Below are 23,880 nucleotides of genomic sequence, written 5' to 3' on the forward strand. Positions count from 1 at the left end.
TCTCTGTACTGCCCTTGTAAGTTATGTAGTTTTTGTTTGCTTTAGGATCAGGTTTGCCTGATGGTTGCGGATTTGCTGGTTTTTGTGCCTGTCAACAAGGAGCTGCGACACACAGTCAGTCTGGGTCATAAGCTGCGTTTGGCCTACTCTTCCTCTGGTTTCTTCTTGGCTGTTTACCTGCATTGCCCCAAACGTGGACAGGTACTAACTCAGTGTTACCACATCTTCGACTCCGGCTGGGTTCAGCTGTTGACAATGTTTACAGTGTGTGAGAGAGATTGTGTTCACAGCTTTTCGTCGGCTGTGCATCAGTTTGTACTGACCAACCTCCACGAGAGACATATCGCGTAGAATCTGAGATTTCAAATCAAGAGGATATTTTATCGATCGTGGCATTGCTGCCCAGCATAGAAGCTTAACTATTCTCTTCTTGTAGTTCTGTGTCTTCCAGTTGGTGAGCTGCATTGAGAGTAACCGCTACAGTCTGGATCACATCTCTACTCTCTTCTCCACACAGGTCGGTACCACCTAACACTAGTCTTTTCCAAATCCTGGCCATGAAACTGTATCTTTCTCTGCTTGCCTTCACTAAAGCCAATTGTAACGTTTGTACTTGAATGGGCTATTGGCTTAGTTAGTTGAATCTTGTTACTATTGAGCAGGGACGTGGCCTGTGTTCCTCTTTGTTAACTCAGGACATATTGGTAGCAGCTTGAGATGAGCTATCTGCTGCTGCTGTAAACACAGAAACTGGGAACAGGCGCAGCTGCTTGGCCCTTTGAACCCGCTCTGCCATTCCACAAGGGCATGGTTGCCTTCCTAATTGCGTGAATAGCTGGGAGCCAAGCACTGATCCCTGCAGTACACCATTAGCCACTGCCTGCCAGTGAGAAAAAGGCCCATTTCGTCCTGCTCTTTGTTTCCAGGCTGTCACCAATTATCAATCCATGTTATTACCCCAATCCTGTGTGCTTTAATTTTGCCTACTAGCCTTTTATGTGGATGCTTATCAAAAGCTTTCTTGAAATCCAGTGTGCCACGACTCTGGTTCTTTATCAGTCAACATTGTGCTAGTTACATCCTCAGAAAAAAAACTCCAGGAGATTTGTTAAACATGATTTCCCTTTTATAAGCCCATTGCCTTTGTCTAATCCTTTTAATGCTTCCTAAATGCTCCCTTATTGCAATTAATAGAATCAAAACATTTGTTCAAGACTAATCCACCACGGATATATAACTTGCAACTTGAGCTTGTTGGAACATTGCATTGGATCATTGTACCTAACTCCTTATAGAGTCAAAGAGATGTACAGCACGGAAACAGACCCTTCGGTCCAACCCGTCCATGCCGACCAGATATCCCAACCCAATCTAGTCCCACCTGCCAGCACGCGGCCCATTTATAATCGCCTTTGCCTCAACTCGGTGTTGGAGCCGACCAGGGAGAAGGCAATTCTGGATCTGGTATTGTGCAACGAACCAGAATTGGTCAGGGACCTCGAAGTGAAGGAGCCATTGGGAAGTAGTGACCATAATACAATAAGCTTCAATCTGCAATTTGAAAAGGAGAGGGTACAATCGGTAGTGACAATATTTCAGTTGAATAAAGGGAACTATGGAGCTATGAGGGAGGAGCTGGCCAAAGTTCAATGGTGCAATACCTTAGCAGGGATGACAGTGGAGGAACAATGGCAGATATTTCTGTGTATAATGCAGAAGTTGCAGGATCAGTTCATTCCAAAAAGGAAGAAAGATCCCAGGAGGAGGCAGGGATGGCCGTGGCTGACAAGGGAAGTTAAGAATCCTATAAAGTCAAAAGAGAAAAAGTATAACATAGCAAAGATAAGTGGGAAAACGGAGGACTGGGAAGCTTTTAAAGAACAACAGAGGATTGCTAAGAAGGAAATACGCAGAGAAAAAATGAGGTACAAAGGTAAACTTGCCAATAATATAAAGGAGGATAGTAAAAGTTTCTTTAGGTATGTGAAAGGGAAAAATGGTTAAGACTAAAATTGGCCCTTGAAGACAGAAACAGGGGAATATATTACGGGGAACAAAGAAATGGCGGAAGAATTGAATTGGTACTTCAGATCTGTGTTCACTGGGGAAGACACAAGCAATCTCCCTGAGGTAACAGTGGCTGAAGGACCTGAACTGAAGGGAATTTATATTTGCCAGGATTTGATGTTGGAGAGACTGTTAGGTCTGAAGGTTGATAAGTCCCTGGGGCCTGATGGTCTACATCCCAGGGTACTGAAGGAGGTGGCTCGAGAAATCGTGGATGCGTTGGTGATTATTTTCCAGAGTTCGATAGATTCGGGATCAGTTCCTGCGGATTGGAGGGTGGCTAATGTTGGACCACTTTTTATGAAAGGTGGGAGAGAGAAAACAGGAAATTATAGACCAGTTAGTCTGACCTCAGTGGTGGGAAAGATGCTGGAGTCTATTATAAAGGATGAAATTACGACACATCTGGATAGTAGTAACAGGATAGGTCAGAGTCAGCATGGATTTATGAAGGGGAAATCATGCTTGACTAATCTTCTGGAATTTTTTGAGGATGTAACTCTGAAGATGGATGACGGAGATCCAGTAGATGTAGTGTACCTGGACTTTCAGAAAGCTTTTGATAAAGTCCCACATAGGAGGTTAGTGAGTAAAATTAGGGCGCATGGTATTGGTGGCAAAGTACTAACTTGGATTGAAAGTTGTTTGGCTGATAGGAAACAAAGAGTAGTGATAAATGGCTCCATTTCGGAATGGCAGGCAGTGACCAGTGGGGTACCGCAGGGATCAGTGCTGGGACTGCAGCTTTTTACAATGTACATTAATGATATAGAAGATGGTATTAGCAATAACATTAGCAAATTTGCTGATGATACTAAGCTGGGTGGCAGGGTGAAATGTGATGAGGATGTTCGGAGATTACACGGTGACCTGGACAAGTTAGGTGAGTGGTCCGATGCATGGCAGATGCAGTTTAATGTGGATAAATGTATAGTTATCCACTTTGGTGGCAAGAACAGGAAGGCAGATTACTACCTAAATGGAATCAAGTTAGGTAAAGGGGCTGTTCAGAGAGATCTGGGTGTTCTTGTACACCAGTCAATGAAGGCAACCATGCAGGTACAGCAGGTCGTGAAGAAGGCTAATAGTATGCTGGCCTTCATAACAAGAGGGATTGAGTATAGAAGCAAAGAGATTCTTCTGCAGCTGTACAGGGCCCTGGTGAGACCACACCTGGAGTACTGTGTGCAGTTCTGGTCTCCAAATTTGAGGAAAGACATTCTGGCTATTGAGGGAGTGCAGCGTAGGTTCATGAGGTCAATTCCTGGAATAGCGGGGCTACCTTACGCTGAAAGACTGGAGCGACTGGGCTTGTATACCCTTGAGTTTAGAAGACTGAGAGGGGATCTGATTGAGACGTATAAGATTATTAAAGGATTGGACACTCTGGAGGCAGGAAGCATGTTTCCGCTGCTGGGTGAGTGCCGAACCAGAGGACACAGTTTAAAAATATGGGGTAGACCATTTAGGACAGAGATGAGGAGAAACTCCTTCACCCAGAGAGTGGTGGCTGTGTGGAATGCTCTGCCCCAGAGGGCAGTGGAGGCCTAGTCTCTGGATTCATTTAAGAAAGAATTGGATAGAGCTCTTAAAGATAGTGGAGTCAAGGGGTATGGAGATAAGGCAGGAACAGGATACTGATTAAGGATGATCAGCCATGGTAGTGCAGGCTCGAAGGGCAGAATGGCCTACTCCAGCACCTATTGTCTATTAACTCGCCTAGTATCTTTAATAAACATAAATCGCTTGATCTTTCATTTACAACTCTCAGTTGACTGAGCATCATTTGCTCAGTTAGGATCCCAGCTGATGTTGCTATTAGACAAATCAGATAGCAGAATGAAAGCTGACTTGGTAGGTTATATTTCGTTGTTTTAAAGTGGCGGTCTTTTACTGAACTATAAACACATCAGGCTGCAGATTGGTGTGAAATAGTAAAACTGAAGCTCATTACATAAAAGAAATAAACCAAGCCAACCTAAATCGAATGCCATTTAAATGATTTCAAAACAGTAGGCAACAGAACTCCAACTCGTGCCTAAAATCATCACTTAACAGTTGATCGTAAACGAGAGAGAGCTTCCTTCGCTATTAAGTCTTTGGTTATTTCTTCTCCTTCTCAGTCTGATCCTGACATTTATGAAGTTTTTTTAATCTTTGACACAGCTAAGGTCTTAGATTTTCCCAAACTGGAATAGCTAAAGCAGATTTCTAACCAAATGCTCTTGGTGTGGACGTTTCACAAACTAAACTCTCTCTCTCTTTCTCTGAGGCAACTATTCTGAGCAAGCTCTTTCTGAGACACCTTATGCTTCCAGTCAGGTCATTGCAAACTGTTCAGAAACTTTCTGATCTGTTTTTTCCATGTTAAGTCCCTGATTAGCTTGCTTTCAGATTTAAAGTTGTGTTTCAATGTTTTCTCTCTGTAGTCGTAAACTCATTGAGATCTAGTTATTAATTTTTAAAATTCTTCCAAAAAATAGGCCAACTTCCCCATGCCAGTTATTTGGAAGTTAAATTCTTTCAAAATGAAGTATATTATATGCAAAACACTCCTTTTGTCACTGCTATTGGAACCAGAGTTCCAAACTGAATACACACTGTATAGAAACCATTCCCAGTTTTACTCGAAGAAGATCTAGCTAGAATATACTCACTTTCTCTATTGCCTTTCCTTTCCAATCCAGAGGAGCAATTTCATTGTATTGCCCTTTTCTGACGAATGAACAGCTTCACCGTGGATAAAGTGGGCCGAGTGCATGTCTCTGGGATGGGATGGGGGCAGGCTGCATGTTTCTGTCTGCAATAGGATGGGAGCTGCTGCATATCTGTGTCTGGATTGGGGAAGCAAGTCTGGTTGGCCTGCCTGATATTTGGTCTCTTCGCAGGAAACGCTGGTGGATTTTGCCCTCACTCCCACTGATATCTGGGCTTTGTGGCAAGATGAGGACAACCAGGCGAATGTACGATACATCAGTTTTGAGCAGTAAGTTCTCTGTGGAACTGATAACACACGTCTGTATGTTTGCACCTAATCCTGACAGCACATGGACTTTCTGGAGATTTTTTAAACACAGGCCCACACAGGCCCTTCGGCCCAACAAGTCCACACCGATCCACCGAAGCGCACCCACCCAGACCCCATTCCCCTACATTTACCCCTTCACCTAACACTACGGGCAATTTAGCATGGCCAATTCACCTAACCTGCACATTTTTGGGCTGTGGGAGGAAACCGGAGGAAACCCACGCAGACACGGGGAGAATGTGCAAACTCCACACAGTCGCCTGAGGCAGGAATTGAACCCAGGTTTCTGGTGCTGTGAGGCAGCAGTGCTAACCACTGTGCCACCGTGCCGCCCACAGTCTGCTGATGTCATTCCCACTAATAAGAGCTAGGAGCACGAGTGAACAATTTAGCCCTTCAAGCCTGCTTCACTAGTTTATACAACCGTGGCTGGTCTCGTCCCTGTCTCAACTGTACGTTTTAGCCTGCTCTCCATGACCTTTCAACCCATGACTAATTAAAAATCTGTGTCTCCTCAGAGTAATTCAGTGTCCCAGCATCCACTGCTGTCTGAGATAGTAACATTCACAGATTATTTGACAACTATTTGAAAAAAGTAACTACTACTCCATCTTTATTTTAAATTCTGCTACCCTTTGTCTTAAAACTATGACCTCTTGTTCTCGATTGCTGACAAGAAACATCTTCTTTACGTCTACTTTGCCAAGCTCCTTTATGTATCTCGGTTAGATCTCCTCTCATTCTTCTAAGATCCAGGGAGTATAGGCCTAAATTAATCCATGTCAATTCATAAGACAAACCCCTCATCTCTGGAATCAATCGAATGAATCTCCTCTGAACAGCCTCCATTGCAACTACATCCCCCCCCCCCCCCCCCTCCTCAAGTATGAGGACCAAACTAGTCCACAATATTCCAGGTACGGTCTCACTGATACAGCTGCAGCCACACTTCCCTACTTTTATACTCCAAGCCTTTAATAATAAAAGCCAAAATTCCATTTACATTCTTTAGTACCTGCTGTGCCTGCATTCTGGTTTGTTGTGATTCATGACAAGAACACCCAGATCCCTCTGCACTGAAGCACTCTGAGGTTTCTCTCCATTTCAATAATAAGTTGCCTTTCTAATTCTCCGACCAAAATGGATAACCTCCCACTTGGCCACGTTAAACTTCACCTGCTAAATTCTGGTCTCTTCGCCTGAGCAATCCATATTGGTTTGTAAATATCTTCATTGCAACTTCTGGTCCCTCCTGTTCGAGTGTCACCTGCAGATTTGGCCGTGGTACTTTCTATCCTGCATCCAAGTCATTCATATCGATTGGAAATAGTTCGGGCCCGAGACCCAACCCCTTGTGACATCCTACAAGTTACAGCTCACCAACCAGAAAAAGACCCATTTATTGGAACTGTCAGCTTTCTGTTGGTCAGTGAATAAATTACCCTGAACCCCATCTGACCTTACGCTGTGCATTAACCCTTCATGCAGCACCTTACCAAATGCTGTCTGGAAAATCCAGGATCCCTATTATCGGCGTTGCTTGTTATATCTTCAAAGAGCTCCACCAAATGATTTATCTTCATAAAACCAAATTACTCTGATGAATTACATTTGACTTTTCGAATGTTCTATTGTTATATCCTTAATAATAGATTTTATCAATTCCCCAATGACACATTAAACTTAACTGGTCTGTAGTTGCCTACTCTCTGCCTCCTTCCCTTTTTGAATAAGGGTGCTACATTAGCATTTTTCCAATCCGCTGGAATCTTTCCAGCATCCAGGAAATTTTGGAATATTCTAACCAATGGACCCACTATGTCTGCTGCCATTTCCTTTAAGACCTTTGAATGTAGGCCATCAGCCCATGGGGATTTATCTGCCTTCAATCTCCATTGTTTGCTCAGTACTTTCCCCTAGTGGTGGTGATTGTTTGAAGTTGCTCCCTTTCTGTAATATCTGTATGACGTGTTACTATTGGGATACTACTCATCTTCTCCACCATGAGAACTGGAGCAAAGTATTGGTTTAGTGACTCCACCATTTCTGTCTTCCCCACTGTTCGCTCACCACTCTCATCCTCCAAGGGACCAACATTCACTTTAGCTACCTCATAAAACCAGGTAGAAAAACCTTCTGTATTTTGTGCTAGTTCTCTTTCATAATTCACCTTTAAACTTTTTAACTTGTTAGTGACCCTTTGTTGGTCTTTTAAAAGTTTTCCAATCTTTCAGCCAGCCACTCGCCTTTGCAATATGGTATGCCTTAGATTTTGTCTTCATATTACCTTTATCTTCCCTACTTAGACATGGATATCTACTCCCCTTCTTACACTATTTCATCTTTTCTGGAATATAATTTAGTTAGGGGCAATTGAGTATCTCCTTAAACATCTCCTGCTACTGCTCATCGATTGTGCTACCTATAAGTCACCCTGCCCAGTATACTCACGCCTTGTCTGTCCTCCTGTCTGCATAATTAACATCGTTTAACTCAAGAACACTAGTATGAAGCTCCAGTTTCTCACCCACAGACTGAATTTGAAACCTCCACATGCTTTGATCACTCTTTCCTCAAAGATCCTTTACTCTGGGATCATTCATTAATCCCTCCTCATAACACAATACCAAATCCAGAATAGCTATCTCCCTGGTTGGTTCCAAAATTTATTCCAAAGGATATTGCTCCAAGCAACTATCTCAACTTCCTCAAGGCTACCTTTGTCAATTTGACCAGTCTAGTCTATATGCAAATTCAAATCACCCATGATTACTGCTGTACCTTATTTACAAGCCACTAGTGTTTCCTGGTTTATTAAGTGCCCCACTTTGGGACTACTTTTTGGAAACCGACAAATTACTCCCATCAGGGACTTCTTTCTGTTGCTATTTCTTATTTCTACCAAGGCTGAGTCTGTGCCTTGATCTCCAGTGCTGATCTGATCCTTTACTAACAAGTCAACACCACCTCTTTTTCCTTCCTGCCTATCCTTCCAAAACAGTGTGTGTTCTTGGATATTCAGTTCCTGAACCTGGTTTCCCTGCAACCACGTCTCCATAATCACCATCAAATCATATCCTTTTGTCTCTATTTTCTCTATCAGCTCATTAGCTTTATCCTGAGTATTTTGTACATTCAGATACAAAGCCTTTAAGTTTGTTCTATTTTCAAATTTCTCTACTCTTGTGCAAATTCTTGGTGTGAAAATCTGTTTGTATCCCTCTTGCGACTTCCCACATACTTTTGTTGTCTCCATATTTGGCTACAGTATATTCGCTTCCTTCCTCCACGTTATGCATGTGTAACATATTGCCAGGCCCTGCATTTGCAATTAATTTACTTGGTTCTTGATTTGTTTTTGTTAAATTTCCTAGTGGCCTTTCAGTTTTTAATCTGTAAAGTATTCTTTCGTTCTCCTTTGAATGTGAAGGTAACAGTATAGGCATTCAAAACAGCAACTAAACCAACCAATTAACTTAGTTTTCCTGTGAGATTCCTGTTTGTTTTGTGCTGGGCTCCTGATCCCAGGCTTCAATGTATCCTGTTCTTTAAAAAAGAATTGCAAACTATGATCCAAAAATAAAGTTAAAAAGCACCTCTTCCCCTCTGCACTGAATAATAACTGTCCTTGCAGGAAAGGTTGGTGTAGTTTTGCTTTTTTTTTATCTCTCACTGTCTGTCCCTCTCTTTCTGTCTCTCTCTTGTGTTCACTTTTGCTGTCTGTATGACAGAAATATTAGAGAGAGATCCAAGTCAAATAGTACACGTTAGACTTGGAATTCTCTCTCCATGGCAGGCCTGTAGTTTGTTAGCTGACATTCATGCTTTAGTTGATGTAAACATCTTGTAAAGCAAAAGATTGAGTGATCAGTTTGGCTTGAATATACTTAATGACCTGGCCTCAACCATTCTCTACAGTAAAGAATTCCAGTTTCATTACCATTTGAGAGAAGAACTTCCTCATCTCTGTCTTAAATGGTTGGTCCCTTCCTCTAAGACTACGCCCTCTGGTCTCACTGTCTCACCTGTCAAGTCCCCTCAGAATCTTCTGTATTTCAATAAGACCTTTCATTCTTCTAAACTCCAATGAGTACAAGCCCAAACTACTCAACTTCTCCTCAAAATGATTCCCTCCATATTCCAGTGAACATTCTCTGGACTCTGAGGAGACCAAAACTGTTCTCGAATTCCCACTGTGGGGTGACTCGAGGCTTGCACGCTTGGGACAAGAGCTCCCTGATTTATACTCCATTTTCTTTGAAATAAAGACCAACATTTATTACCTGCTAGACTTGGACGTTAGCTTTTTGTAATTCATGCATGAGGAATCTCAAATCCTTCTCTTCTGTAGCTTTCTGCAATCTTTCCCTATTGAAATAGTGTTCAGCTCATCTATTCTTCCTGCAGAACCTCACATTTTCCCCAGTTTTCTGCCGTCTGCCAACTTTTGCTTACTTGTTAAATCTGGACTGTTCTTGTCATCCATGAACTTGGCTATGATAAATTGATTTTCCTTGTCCAAGTCATTGATATGTATTAGAAATAACTTGTCCCAGCCCTGATTCCTGTGGCACTTACCATCCCGAAAATGCCATCTTTCCCACTCCCCGTTCTATTAGTTAGCCAATCCTTTGTCCAAGATAATTGCCTTCAACACCATTGCCTTAATCAGATACCTTACAGAGTGCCTTCCGAAAATTCAAATATATTGCACTTCTCCTTTATCCAACTTGTTACCACTTCAAAGAATTTAATAAAATTATTAGACAGTATTTCTCTCCTGACTGCTCTCCTGTCCTCTCCTCCTTCCCCTGCCCAAATGTAGAGAAGTAGTTTATGGCTTCCTGTTCCAATTATATAAAATGTATGTCCTCCCCCAGTCCATGGCACAGGTCTGACCGCATTGTATTTAGTCATGCATTCTGCTGGGGACAGTTCCAGGTTCAAACCTGCCTGAGCATAGTGGCCTTGTGTTATAATTGGCTGTGACCTGGCACCTAACAATGCCCACACCTCTGCTGCTGATGCACTGCCAGCTCCCACATCTCCCTTTCTGCAAACTGTGGACTTTGACTGAGGATCTTTCTTTGCCCTTCATTATCAGTCACCTCCTGTCCACCCCATGCCTGTTGCCAGCACTGATGTGAGTTTGTCAGTGATCTGTTTTGTAGATTGTGCATGTGTCTTCTGGAGTGGGGGAGGGGTAACTGTTGAAAATGGAGTACATTAGCCGTGGAGGTGCTGCAGACTGCAGCCAAAGGTAATGGTTGTCTTTTGTTACAGTAACAACGCTGGGCAGTGGAATCAGGTTTTCACGCAGCCTGTAGCTGATGAAGAATTACACGTACCAGAGGATCAGGATCCTAAGGTGAGCCTTTGTTCCCTCCCAGCCCATTGCACCATAATCTCACTGACCAAATGTGATCCAGTCAGCAAGCTGTTTAATAGATCAGGCAGCGTCGAGATTGGGATCTGATTCTTGGCCCTGGATTCATGATATTGATGATGCTCAGTGAACAGGTAAATGCTTGATGATGTGATGTTCTCAAACTGGCAGAGACAGTGCTGTCATGTCACTGTGGACAAATAGTTTGGAGTTTCCAGCCCAGGGGACTGTCTTAATGACAATTTGAATGTGTCAGAAGTGATCTAGGCTCCCCACCCCCCACCGTTCTTCTTCACCTGGATTAGCGGTCCCTGTGTTTGTGTGTGCGCGCTGAGGTGGTACTTTTGGATCAAGGAGGATTATATATATCTCGGTGGAGAGTGGATAGGAGCTGTGTATTTTTGTGTAAGGAAGGCAGACTCAGTTAGCGGGTGAATGGGTTGGAAACACAGGATGCTGGAATCAGAGGTGTGGACCAGAGCCTAGGAGGATGGGATGGGGCACAGTTGGGGTGGAGGTTTCGGATATGGGTGTGGCTGTGCAGTAGGAGCTGGTCAACTGGGCTGGGGTACCGTCTGGTCCTGTCCCCCTTTGTCATTGTATCCTTTATTTAATACGGTCTCTTCATGTTCCTTCTGACAAAAACTATCACTTTATACTTCTGTGCTCTCAATTCCATCTGCCACATGTCTACATATTCCACTAGCTTCTGTATTTGGAAGTCCATCACTGTCCTCCTCAAACTCTCATTACTTCCAAGTTTAGTCCAAGTTTCCAAGTCAATGTCATTAATAGATCCACTGCTTTTTGTCATTTATATAAGTGATTTAGATGTGAACATAGCATCTTTGCAGTTTGACACCAAGATTGGAGGCGTTGTGGACCATGAAGAAGGTTCCCTCGGAGTACAATGGGATCTTGATCTGATGTGCCAATGGGCTGAGGTGTGGCAGATGGAGTTTAATTTAGGTAAATGTGAGGTCCTGCATTTTGAAAAGACAAATCAGAGCAGGACTTACACACTTAATGGTAAAATACTGGAGAGTGTTGCTGAACAAAGAGACCTTGAAGTGCAGGTTCATAGCTCCTTGAAAGTGGAGTCGCAGGTAGATAGGATAGTGAAGAAGGCATTTGGTATGCTTTCTTTTATTGGTCAGAGTATTGAGTACAGGAGTTGGGAGGTCGTGTTGCAGCTGTACAGGACGTTGGTTAGGCCACTGTTGGAATATTGCGTGCAATTCTGGTCTCCTTCCTATCGGAAAGATGTTGTGAAACTTGTAAATCTTTTCTGGACCCTTCAAGGATGTTGCCAGGGTTGGAGGATCTGAGCTACAGGGAGAGGCTGAACAGGCTGGGGCTGTTTTCCCTGGAGCGTCGGAGGCTGAGGGGTGACCTTATAGAGGTTTACAAAATTATGAGGGGCATAGATAGGATAAATAGACAAAGTCTTTTCCCTGGGGTGGGGGAGTCCAGAACTAGAGGTCATAGGTTTAGGGTGAGAGGGGAAAGATATAAAAGAGACCTAAGGGGCAACTTTTTCACACAGAGGGTGGTACGTGTATGGAATGAGCTGCCAGAGGAAGTGGTGGAGGCTGGTACAATTGCAACATTTAAGAGGCATTTGGATGGGTATATGAATAGGAAGGGTTTGGAGGGATATGGACTGGGTGCCGGCTGGTAGGACTAGATTGGGTTGGGATATCTGGTCGGCATGGACGAGTTCAACCACAGGGTCTGTTTCCGTGCTGTACATCTCTATAACTATTAAATTTTTTTTCCTGGGTTATCATTTCTGAAAGCTTTCCCACCCTCAAACTTAAACTGACTTGGTTTGTCCATGCAGCTTTATTTTTAACAAGGTGGCGTGTGCAATTCTCCAATCCTCTGGCACAACACCTGAATCTAAGCTGGGTTGGTAAATTGTAGTCAGTGCTTACACAATTTCCACGTTTGACTTCCCTTGGTATCCATGGATACATCCTCTCTGATTTTGGGAACTTACCAATGTTAAGTGTAGCTAGCCTATTTAATACTCACTCTCCCCCAACCTCAGCCATCTAGGGTCTTAACCAACTTCTCTTTCAGTGGGACTTGCCAGCAGAACCCTTGATGAAGTCAGATACAGAATGTTTCTTCTGTGCCTTGACTGTCACGTCTGCTTCTGTGTTCAGACCCCAAAACATCGACTCACCGGATGCTGCCTGACCTGTTGTGCTTTTCCAGCGCCACATTTTTCAACTTTGACTCTCCAGCATCGGCAATCCTCACTTTCTCCACATTTAGGTTCCTTTTTCAGGTTGTGATTGGTTCCATCCCTTCTCTGTACTGTCCTTTCACTATTCGTGTTTATGGAAGACTTTGGGGTTCCCTGAAATGTTAGCTAGCAGTAATCCAATGATCACTGGACTTGTTTGCCTTATCTTTATGCCCGGTGGGGATGTAGATTGATTTTGTCCAAATTCCTTCCTCTTTAAAAGGCGCCATCCCAGTATCTCCCTAACCCCAGGCTCCAGTTTGCCAATGACAGATCTGTTCCTTAGCCGATGAATTAGGCCATTTTGTTAATGAAATGCTTTTCATCTGGAAAATTATGAGGGACATAGGTAGGGTGGATAGTCAGAGGCATTTTCCCAGGGTTGAAGTTTCAATTACAAGAGGACACCGATTCACAGTTGGAAGATGTATGAGGGAAGTTTTTCATGCAGAGAGTGGTGGGAACCTGGAACGCATTGCTAGAAGAGGTGCTGGAAGCAGGCATGTTGGTGACATTTAAGAAGTATCTGGTGGTTCCATGAATACGGAGGGAATAGAGGGATACAGAGTGGATGAGGGCAGAAGGTTTCTTTTTATTTTAGTTAAAGCATGATGATCAGCACAAGCTTGGCGGGCTGAAGGGCCTTTTTCATGTGCTGAAATTCATTGTTCTTGTTTTTTCCACAGTGAACTAAACCTCACTGCTGAACCCATGTCTAACCTCACTCAAGTCTGTCCAGTCTTCACACCTCTCTAGTGCCTATGTGCCTCCCACTTCCTTCTTTCCACCTTTTGTGGTTGTGCCTTCAACAGCTGAGGCCCTACAATTCCCTCCCTGCGTCCCTCAAGGTTTCTTGCCCTCTCCTTAACCCTTTATTCTGGTATATCCTGATCCCCCTGTGACTCAGTGTGAAATTCTTGTCAAGCACGTCTCCTGGAAAATGCAGAAGTTAAACACGTTGAAAGACTGTGTGCAAGTACATGTTGTTGACTAATTAAAAGTGCTGATCTCTCAACAGGAAGCCTACCTGGAATACCTCTTTGCCCCAGGCCGGTTTGCAGCTCAAGCCTTGCTGAAAGCTCTGCAGGTTAGTCCCGTTTTCGATGAAAAACTTTGCTGCTTTATTGTAATAGTGTTCTAACTGAGATCATAGCCTGGGTTCAGCAGGAAGCTAGTGCTTTTGAGCAAGGTTTGTATTTGTGTGTCTATGCCATGAACATCCTGTTGGTTTGGGCATTCGATGGTGAGTGACTCGAGGACCCAGGCAAGTCTGACTTGGGACATGCCAGTTGATGACGGTAAGATCTGATTGCTTCTCCATGATGTTACCAGCAGCATTACTATTGCTGAATGTCTACCACCATCAACCAAAGTCTAGTTTCACCTCTGCACCAATGTCCTTGAGGCACTGGGCATCTCTGTTGACTAGAAATTTAATTGGATCAAAGGTGCAGGTTCGACTTGAGAAATTCTGCAGCAAGTAACTCGCTTCCTGACTCCCCAAAGCCTGTCCACCATCTACAAGGCACAAGTTGGGAGTGTGATGGAATCCTTCCCACTTGCCTGGAGGAGTGCAGCTTCAACCGCCCCAGAGACACCTGACACCATCCAGGTCAAAGCAGCCTGTTTATTTGACTTGGAATTATGTCACTGTTGGTTGTTACTGGTTTAAGATCCTGGAGCTGCTTGCCTCATGGTACTGGGTTAGTGGTGCTGGAAGAGCACAGCAGTTCAGGCAGCATCCAACGAGCAGCGAAATCAACGTTTCGGGCAAAAGCCCTTCATCAGGAATAAAGGCAGTGAGCCTGAAGCATGGAGAGATAAGCTAGAGGAGGGTGGGGGTGGGGAGAGAGTAGCATAGAGTACAATGGGTGAGTGGGGGAGGAGATGAAGGTGATAGGTCAAGGAGGAGAGGGTGGAGTGGATAGGTGGAAAAGAAGATAGGCAGGTCGGACAAGTCAAGGAGCTGGGGTCTACTTATAGCAAATGGACTACAACAGTTCAAGGAGGCAGCTCAGTGCTGCCCTCTCAAGCAATTAGGGTCAGGCAATAAATGCTGGCCCACATGCCAGTGGCCGCCACATGCTGTGAATGAAGAGAAGATTATAGAATGAAGCTCCAGAGAGAAGACAAGGTCTTTTCCCTGAGGTGGGGGAGGCCAGAACTAGACAACATAGGTTTCAGGTGAGAGGAGAAAGATTGAAAAGGGACATAAGGAGCAACCTTTTCACACAGAGGGGGTGGTACTTGTATGGAATGTGCTGCCAAAGGAAGGGCCTCTTGCTGAGATATTTATATCATCGATAGTCACAGGTGAGATACCAGAAGACTGGAGGTTGGCTAACACGGTGCCACTGTTTAAGAAGGGTGGTAAAGACAAGCCAGGGAACTATAGACCGGTGAGCCTGACCTCAGTGGTGGGCATGTTGTTGGAGGGAATACTCAGGGACAGGATGTATATGTATTTAGAAAGGCAAAGTCTGACTAGGGATAGTCAACATGGCTTTGTGCGTGGGAAATCATGTCTCACAAACTTGATTGAGGTTTTTGAAGAAGTAACAAAGAAGATTGATGAGGGCAGAGTAGTAGATGTGATCTATATGGACTTCAGTAAGGTGTTCGACAAGGTTGCCCATGGGAGACTGATTGATTAGCAAGGTTAGATCTCATGGAATACAGGGAGAACTAGCCATTTGGATACAGAACTGGCTCAGAGGTAGAAGACAGAGGGTGGTGGTGGAGGGTTGTTTTTCAGACTGGAGGCCTGTGACCAGTGGAGTGCCACAAGGATCGGTGCTGGGCCCTCTACTTTTTTGTCATTTTAGATAAATGATTTGGATGTGAGCATAAGAGGTACAGTTAGTAAGTTTGCAGATGACACCAAAATTGGAGGTGTAGTGGACAGCGAAGAGGGTTACCTCAGATTACAACAGGATCTGGACCAGATGGGCCAATGGGCTGAGAAATGGCAGATGGAGTTTAATTCTGATAAATGTGAGGTGCTGCATTTTGGGAAAGCAAATCTTAGCAGGACTTATACACTTAATGGTAAGGTCCTAGGGAGTGTTGCTGAACAAAGAGACCTTGGAGTGCAGGTTCATAGCTCCTTGAAAGTGGAGTCACAGGTAGATAGGATAGTGAAGAAGGCATTTGGTATGCTTTCCTTTATTGGTCAGAGGGTTGAGTACAGGAGTTGGGAGGTCATGTTGCGGCTGTACAGGACATTGGTTAGGACACTGTTGGAATATTGCGTGCAATTCTGGTCTCCTTCATATTGGAAAGATGTTGTAAAACCTGAAAGGGTTCAGAAAAGATTTACAAGGATGTTGCCAGGGTTGGAGGATTTGAGCTGTAGGGAGAGGTTGAACAGGTAGGAACTGTTTTCTCTGGAGTATCAGAGGCTGAGGGGTGACCTTATAGAGGTTTACAAAATTTATGAAGGGGCATGGATAGGATAAATAGACAATGTCTTTTCCCTGGGGTCGGGGAGTCCAGAACTAGAGGGCATAGGTTTAGGGTGAGAGGGGAAAGATATAAAAGAGACCTAAGGGGCAACTTTTTCACACAGAGGGTGGTACGTGTATGGAATGAGCTGCCAGAGGATATGGTGGAGGCTGGTACAATTGCAACATTTAAGAGGCATTTGGATGGGTATATGAATAGGAAGGGTTTGGAGGGATATGGGCTGGGTGCTGGCAGGTGGGACTAGATTGGGTTGGGATATCTGGTCGGCATGGACGAGTGGGACTGAAGGGTCATTTCATAGCTCATTTCTTTTCTTGCTATTGGGTCACCAAAGGGTGCAGAACAACATCCAGATATGGGATGGGAGAACTCTGAGACCATGTCTTCAATCTTAGGCTTGGTGCCATGGGTAAAGGATTGAGTTAACCAGTGGGCAGCAGAGAGTAACAATGTTTGGGTGACATTCAGGTTGGTGAGTTGTAACAACTGGAGTGCCTCTGGCATCTTTGCTGGGCCCTGAAATGCCTCCAGTTGATATTGCTGATTTGATGAAGGGTCAGAGTTTATTGGAATTAATTTTGTTGATGAGACTGAGACAGGGAGCTTGGCCCTTCCTCAAGCCCTGTCAGCTGTGCACACATCCTCTCATGATGATTTGAGATTTGGCTTCAACAAATTCGCTGGACCCCTGTTCTCTTTAAGCTGAGTATGCACAGGTGCTGCATGTGGTGTCAGCACAACGATCGCAGCATTGATGTAGGTTTGCTCACTGAGCTGGTAGGCTCATTTTCAGATGTTTCGTCACCATACTAGGTAACGTCTTCAGTGAGCCTTCGGATGAAGCCTTTTTTTTGAGTGGTGTGATTTGTCTTCTAAGTGTTTTAATCTTTGGTGTAGCTCTTACAAATCTTCTCAAAGCTTGCTAGATAGCATTGAGGTCAGTCCCTACCAAACGCGAGTCTCGGAGTCCCATGCAGCCAGGAAGAAAATTACTGGGAGCACTGATCTGGACAATACTTCTGTTATTACTGGTAGGAACTTACTGTGTGTAAATTAGTTCCTGTTTTTCCTACGCACTAATAGTGGCTACATGTTGTAAGGCACATCTTGGGATGTGAGGTTTGCTGGGACATCCTGAGAATCTGAATAGTGCTACAAAAGTTAGACATTGGCTCTTTGCACGAGAGGTGGGAAACCCCTGAGAGATGCTTTCACTGTTGAACTTGCACTCTAGGATATGGCTCAAGCAGCCTCCAAAAGCCTCCGGATTAGTTGCCCTAACTGCAAACTTTTTGTCACAAGATTCAAAATAATCATTGGCACTTTCTCTTCCCCTTTTCCATGTCCTGTTATAGATCTTCATTCCAAATAGTAGTTACAACAAATTCCCTGTCTAAAGATGGCAGGCACCTGAAGGTCTGTATCCAGTTCACTCTGCTATCAAGTACACCCAAATCCATTTTGCTGCATTGGCGTATTAAACTGTGGTTGTGTTTGATCAAAACACAAGCTTCTGATGTATATTTCTTTGCTTTTCCAGGCTATTGAGTGTCCTTGTGTCCCCTTACAGAATCTAGTATTTTCCTGGGTGTGCTGTGGCCAGTTGCAAGTCTGATTCAGGAAGGAACACAGCACCAGTCCATTGAAACCCAATGACGGAACCTGTTCTAAATTTTTTGTTTTAGATATATTGTCGAGGGGCAGACCGAATCGTGGACCCAACCATGGACGGGCTGAAGAAGGAAGTGACGTTAGCTGTGGAAAATGCGGTAATGTTGGAGATATTAAAGTTTAATATCTTTAAATCCGTGTGTGTGCTTGTTCCATGAATACCTGCAGTGTGACACAATGCGTGTTATATTGATGTCACACAGTGTAGCCTGTACTCATCGATCTTGGTTTAATTCTGTATTTAAAATGCAGCATAGTTTCTCTTAGTTTCAAGTCTACCAATTAAAATGTTACTTTTCTCAACTTTTCTTTGTCAAATATTAGAGGCTAGCAAATGTGGTTCCCTTGTTCAAGAAGGGGAGTAGGGATAACCCTAGTAACTATAGGCCAGTGAGTCTCACTTCTGTTGTGGGCAAAGTCTTAGAGAGAATTGTAAGGGATAGGATTTATGAAAATCTGGATAGGAATAATGTGATCAAGGATAGTCAGCATGGTTTTGTGAAGGGCAGGTTGTGCCTCACAAACCTTATTGAATTTTTTGAGAAGGTGACTAAGGAGGTAGATGAGGGGAAAGCGGTAGATGTGGTATATATGGATTTTAGTAAGGCGTTTGATAAGGTTCCCCATGGTAGGCTACTGCAAAAAAATACGGAGGTATGGCATTGAGGGTGAGTTGGAGGTTTGGATTAGGAATTGGCTGGCTGGAAGAAGACAGAGGGTAGTAGTTGATGGTAAAGGTTCATCTTGGAGTGCAGTTACTAGCGGTGTTTCCACAAGGATCTGTTTTGGGACCATTGCTGTTTGTCATTTTTATAAATGACCTGGAGGAGGGGCTAGAAGGTTGGGTGAGCAAGTTTGCGGATGATACCAAAGTCGGTGGAGTTGTTGACAGTGAGGAAGGATGTGGCAGATTACAGTGGGATATAGATAAGCTGCAGAGCTGGGCAGAAAGGTGGCAAATGGAGTTCAATGTGGGTAAGTGTGAGGTGATTCACTTTGGTAAGAGAAACAAGAAGATGGGGTACTGGGCTAATGGTCGGATACTTGGTAGTGTGGATGAGCAGAGGGATCTTGGTGTCCATGTACACAGATCTTTGATAGTTGCCACCCAGGTAAATAGTGCTGTGAAGAAGGCATATGGCTTACTGGCTTTTATTGGTAGAGGAATTGAGTTCCGGAGTCCTGAGGTCATGCTGCAGTTGTATAAGACTCTGGTGCGGCCGCATCTGGAGTATTGTGTGCAGTTTTGGTCGCCATACTATAGGAAGGATGTGGAGGCACTGGAACGGGTGCAGAGGAAGTTTACCAGGATGTTGCCTGGTATGGTTGGAAGATCCTATGAGGAAAGGCTGAGGCACTTGGGGTTGTTTTCATTGGAGAAAAGAAGGTTTAGGGGTGACTTGATAGAGGTGTACAAGATGATTAGGGGGTTAGATAGGGTTGACCATGAGAACCTTTTTCCACGTATGGAGTCAGCTATTACGAGGGGGCATAGCTTTAAATTAAGGGGTGGTAGGTATAGGACAGACGTTGGGGGTAGATTCTTTACTCAGCGAGTCGTGAGTTCATGGAATGCCCTGCCAGTAGCAGTGGTGGACTCTCCCTCTTTATGGGCATTTAAACGGGCATTGGATAGGCATATGGAGGATAGTGGGCTAGTGTAGGTTAGGTGGGCTTGGATCGGCGCAACATCGAGGGCCAAAGGGCCTGTACTGCGCTGTATTCTTCTATGTTCTATCAGAGCTTCTAACATATTATTTTATCAGTGTGCTAGAAGGGAGGCCATCTTGCCTGTTTGTATTCCTTCACATTCGGCAATACATTGGGGTTATTCTCCCCGCATGGAGCATGAATGGATTAATTTGACTGAGAAGATTCTTTTATGCCTGATGACTGAATTGAGAAGCTTTGATCTGTGTCATTTAGTTAAAGTGTTCTCTTGTGGAGTTTGTGGTTTGCTGCCTCTCGTAATGTTTTCACTGTGTTCAGATTCAGAGTAGTGTGACTGAGTACGAGTTCTCGCAGGAGGTCTACCGTCAGCTGCAGGTGGAATTCTGGTCCAAGTTCTATGCCTGCTGCCTACAGTACCAGGAGGCCCTGGCACGACCCCTCGCGTTGCTCGTCAATGCACGCACCAATATGGTGTGCCTGCTGAAAAAGGTGAGGGCTTGGTACCAGCATCTGTCTGAAAGGTCTTTAACAGAAGCCTGGCAAGAGTTTTACTGCCTGTTCTCCCACCATAGAAGTGACTCAGTACAGAAATCTCATGTAATAAGTTGTCTACGTAGCTGGGGTATAACTTTACGATCATGTTTGAGCTATGATGTTAGTGGCACAGCTCTGAGTTAATGGGTTGTGGGTATAAGGTCTACAGTAGAGTATTGTCTGGCATTTCTCTGCAGCCCTGTGTCCGTGTTGCATTGTTGGAGATGCTGTCTTTCCAAAGAGATTATAAAGTGAGTTGTTGCCTCCCCCCTCGGGTCTAAGCCCAACAGCACAAAACGCAATCTCAACAAAGGGGAGAGAAATACTTCACTGTCCCTCAAGCATCAATGTATTTATCCTTCATATAACACACCAGAGAATTGAACGAAGGAAAATAATGGCAATGCTTCTGGAGATCTGGCAACATTTGTGCAGAGGGAAATGGGCAGTGTTTCAGAATGATACCCTCTCATCAGTCAGCGCTGGGACAGAGGGAAATGGGCAGTGTTTCAGAATGATACCTTCTCATCAGTCAGCACTGGGACAGAGGGATGGTGTTTCAGAATGATACCCTCTCATCAGTCAGCGCTGGGACAGAGGGGACAGTGTTTCAGGGTGATACCCTCTCATCAGTCAGCGCTGGGACAGAGGGGACAGTGTTTCAGGGTGATACCCTCTCATCAGTCAGCGCTGGGACAGAGGGGACAGTGTTTCAGGGTGATTCCCTCTCATCAGTCAGCGCTGGGGCAGAGGGGACAGTGTTTCAGGGTGATTCCCTCTCATCAGTCAGCGCTGGGGCAGAGGGGACAGTGTTTCAGGGTGATTCCCTCTCATCAGTCAGCGCTGGGGCAGAGGGACGGTGTTTCAGGGTGATACCCTCTCATCAGTCAGCGCTGGGACAGAGGGACGGTGTTTCAGGGTGATTCCCTCTCATCAGTCAGCGCTGGGACAGAGGGACGGTGTTTCAGGGTGATTCCCTCTCATCAGTCAGCGCTGGGGCAGAGGGACAGTGTTTCAGAATGATACCCTCTCATCAGTCAGCGCTGGGGAAGAGGGGACAGTGTTTCAGGGTGATTCCCTCTCATCAGTCAGCGCTGGGGCAGAGGGGACAGTGTTTCAGAATGATTCCCTCTCATCAGTCAGCGCTGGGACAGAGGGACGGTGTTTCAGGGTGATACCCTCTCATCAGTCAGCGCTGGGACAGAGGGACAGTGTTTCAGAATGATACCCTCTCATCAGTCAGCGCTGGGACAGAGGGACGGTGTTTCAGGGTGATACCCTCTCATCAGTCAGCGCTGGGACAGAGGGACAGTGTTTCAGAATGATACCCTCTCATCAGTCAGCGCTGGGACAGAGGGACGGTGTTTCAGGGTGATTCCCTCTCATCAGTCAGCACTGGGACAGAGGGGACAGTGTTTCAGAATGATACCCTCTCATCAGTCAGCGCTGGGACAGAGGGACGGTGTTTCAGGGTGATTCCCTCTCATCAGTCAGCGCTAGGACAGAGGGGACAGTGTTTCAGAATGATACCCTCTCATCAGTCAGCGCTGGGGCAGAGGGACGGTGTTTCAGAATGATACCCTCTCATCAGTCAGCGCTGGGGCAGAGGGGACAGTGTTTCAGAATGATACCCTCTCATCAGTCAGCGCTGGGACAGAGGGACAGTGTTTCAGAATGATACCCTCTCATCAGTCAGCGCTGGGACAGAGGGACAGTGTTTCAGAATGATACCCTCTCATCAGTCAGCGCTGGGGCAGAGGGGACGGTGTTTCAGAATGATACCCTCTCATCAGTCAGCGCTGGGACAGAGGGATGGTGTTTCAGGGTGATACCCTCTCATCAGTCAGCACTGGGACAGAGGGACAGTGTTTCAGAATGATACCCTCTCATCAGTCAGCGCTGGGACAGAGGGATGGTTTTTCAGGGTGATACCCTCTCATCAGTCAGCACAGGGACAGAGGGACGGTGTTTCAGGGTGATTCCCTCTCATCAGTCAGCACTGGGACAGAGGGGACAGTGTTTCAGAATGATACCCTCTCATCAGTCAGCGCTGGGACAGAGGGACGGTGTTTCAGGGTGATTCCCTCTCATCAGTCAGCGCTAGGACAGAGGGGACAGTGTTTCAGAATGATACCCTCTCATCAGTCAGCGCTGGGGCAGAGGGACGGTGTTTCAGAATGATCCCCTCTCATCAGTCAGCGCTGGGGCAGAGGGGACAGTGTTTCAGAATGATACCCTCTCATCAGTCAGCGCTGGGACAGAGGGACAGTGTTTCAGAATGATACCCTCTCATCAGTCAGCGCTGGGACAGAGGGACAGTGTTTCAGAATGATACCCTCTCATCAGTCAGCGCTGGGGCAGAGGGGACGGTGTTTCAGAATGATACCCTCTCATCAGTCAGCGCTGGGACAGAGGGATGGTGTTTCAGGGTGATACCCTCTCATCAGTCAGCACTGGGACAGAGGGACGGTGTTTCAGAATGATACCCTCTCATCAGTCAGCGCTGGGACAGAGGGGACGGTGTTTCAGAATGATACCCTCTCATCAGTCAGCGCTGGGGCAGAGGGACAGTGTTTCAGGGTGATTCCCTCTCATCAGTCAGCGCTGGGGCAGAGGGGACGGTGTTTCAGAATGATACCCTCTCATCAGTCAGCGCTGGGGCAGAGGGGACAGTGTTTCAGAATGATACCCTCTCATCAGTCAGCGCTGGGGCAGAGGGGACGGTGTTTCAGGGTGATACCCTCTCATCAGTCAGCGCTGGGACAGAGGGACGGTGTTTCAGAATGATACCCTCTCATCAGTCAGCACTGGGACAGAGGGGACAGTGTTTCAGAATGATACCCTCTCATCAGTCAGCACTGGGACAGAGGGACGGTGTTTCAGGGTGATACCCTCTCATCAGTCAGCACTGGGACAGAGGGACGGTGTTTCAGGGTGACCCTCCATCGTCGGTCAGCGCTGGGACATAGGGACGGTGTTTCAGGGTGACCCTCCATCGTCGGTCAGCGCTGGGACAGAGGGACGGTGTTTCAGGGTGACGCTCCATCGTCGGTCAGCCCTGGGACAGAGGGACGGTGTTTCAGGGTGACGCTCCATCGTCGGTCAGCCCTGGGACAGAGGGATGGTGTTTCAGGGTGACGCCCCATCGTCGGTCAGCGCTGGGACATAGGGACGGTGTTTGAATTTCATGAGTAACCCAATGAAATGATCTGAACCATCCTTGAATTGCAGGAGTGTTGACTCTTTGCTTTGTTTTCTTGGCAGGGATTTCTGTCTTTCTTTTTCCCCTGCCTTGCCATTGATCATCTCTACATGTCTTCAGACGAGTGTCTGTTTCTGGAAGACGAGTGTTCCCTCACGGATGGTGAGTTAAAAATGGTCCAAAAAGAATGTGTAGCTTTGGGTTCCCTGTTAGTTTTAATGTCTCCTCACCTTGTCCCTGTTACTGGTTCTTGATGATTTGGTTTATAGCATTGCAGTGTGAATTAAATCTAAGCTCTGCAGTCCTGCCACATCCAGTCATGAAAGCTGGTGGACAATTAACCACGTAACCGGGAGGAAGTGACTTCACAAGTATCCCAACTGTTAATGATGGGGGTCCATGATCACGTCTCTGAAACACTGGCAACAGTTCTCAGCCCGAAGGGTCAAGTGAGAATGTGGAGCTCTCCAACATCACACATACAGTCTTCAGTCAGTTTGATCCACTCTGTGTGATGACAAGAAATGGTTGGACACTAAATACTGCACAAGCTACAGGCCCTGACCACATTCCGGCAATAGAACATAGAATAGTACAGCACA

General features: G+C 45.5%; 1 protein-coding gene across 1 annotated transcript in view; it reads left to right on the forward strand.

Annotated features, from left to right (window-relative positions):
* The window catches only part of nup160 (nucleoporin 160), a 427,529-nt gene that overhangs the window by 357,901 nt on the left and 45,748 nt on the right, over window positions 1-23,880 (forward strand). Inside the window, exons 7-14 of the mRNA XM_072592866.1 lie at window positions 46-201; window positions 437-517; window positions 4,956-5,053; window positions 10,379-10,463; window positions 13,754-13,822; window positions 17,886-17,969; window positions 19,861-20,031; window positions 23,341-23,440. Of these exons, the coding sequence (XP_072448967.1) occupies window positions 46-201; window positions 437-517; window positions 4,956-5,053; window positions 10,379-10,463; window positions 13,754-13,822; window positions 17,886-17,969; window positions 19,861-20,031; window positions 23,341-23,440 (844 nt within the window). The remainder of the gene's footprint in view (window positions 1-45; window positions 202-436; window positions 518-4,955; window positions 5,054-10,378; window positions 10,464-13,753; window positions 13,823-17,885; window positions 17,970-19,860; window positions 20,032-23,340; window positions 23,441-23,880) is intronic.

This window comes from Chiloscyllium punctatum, chromosome 22, assembly GCF_047496795.1.
Source record: "Chiloscyllium punctatum isolate Juve2018m chromosome 22, sChiPun1.3, whole genome shotgun sequence".
Lineage (NCBI taxonomy): Eukaryota > Metazoa > Chordata > Chondrichthyes > Orectolobiformes > Hemiscylliidae > Chiloscyllium > Chiloscyllium punctatum.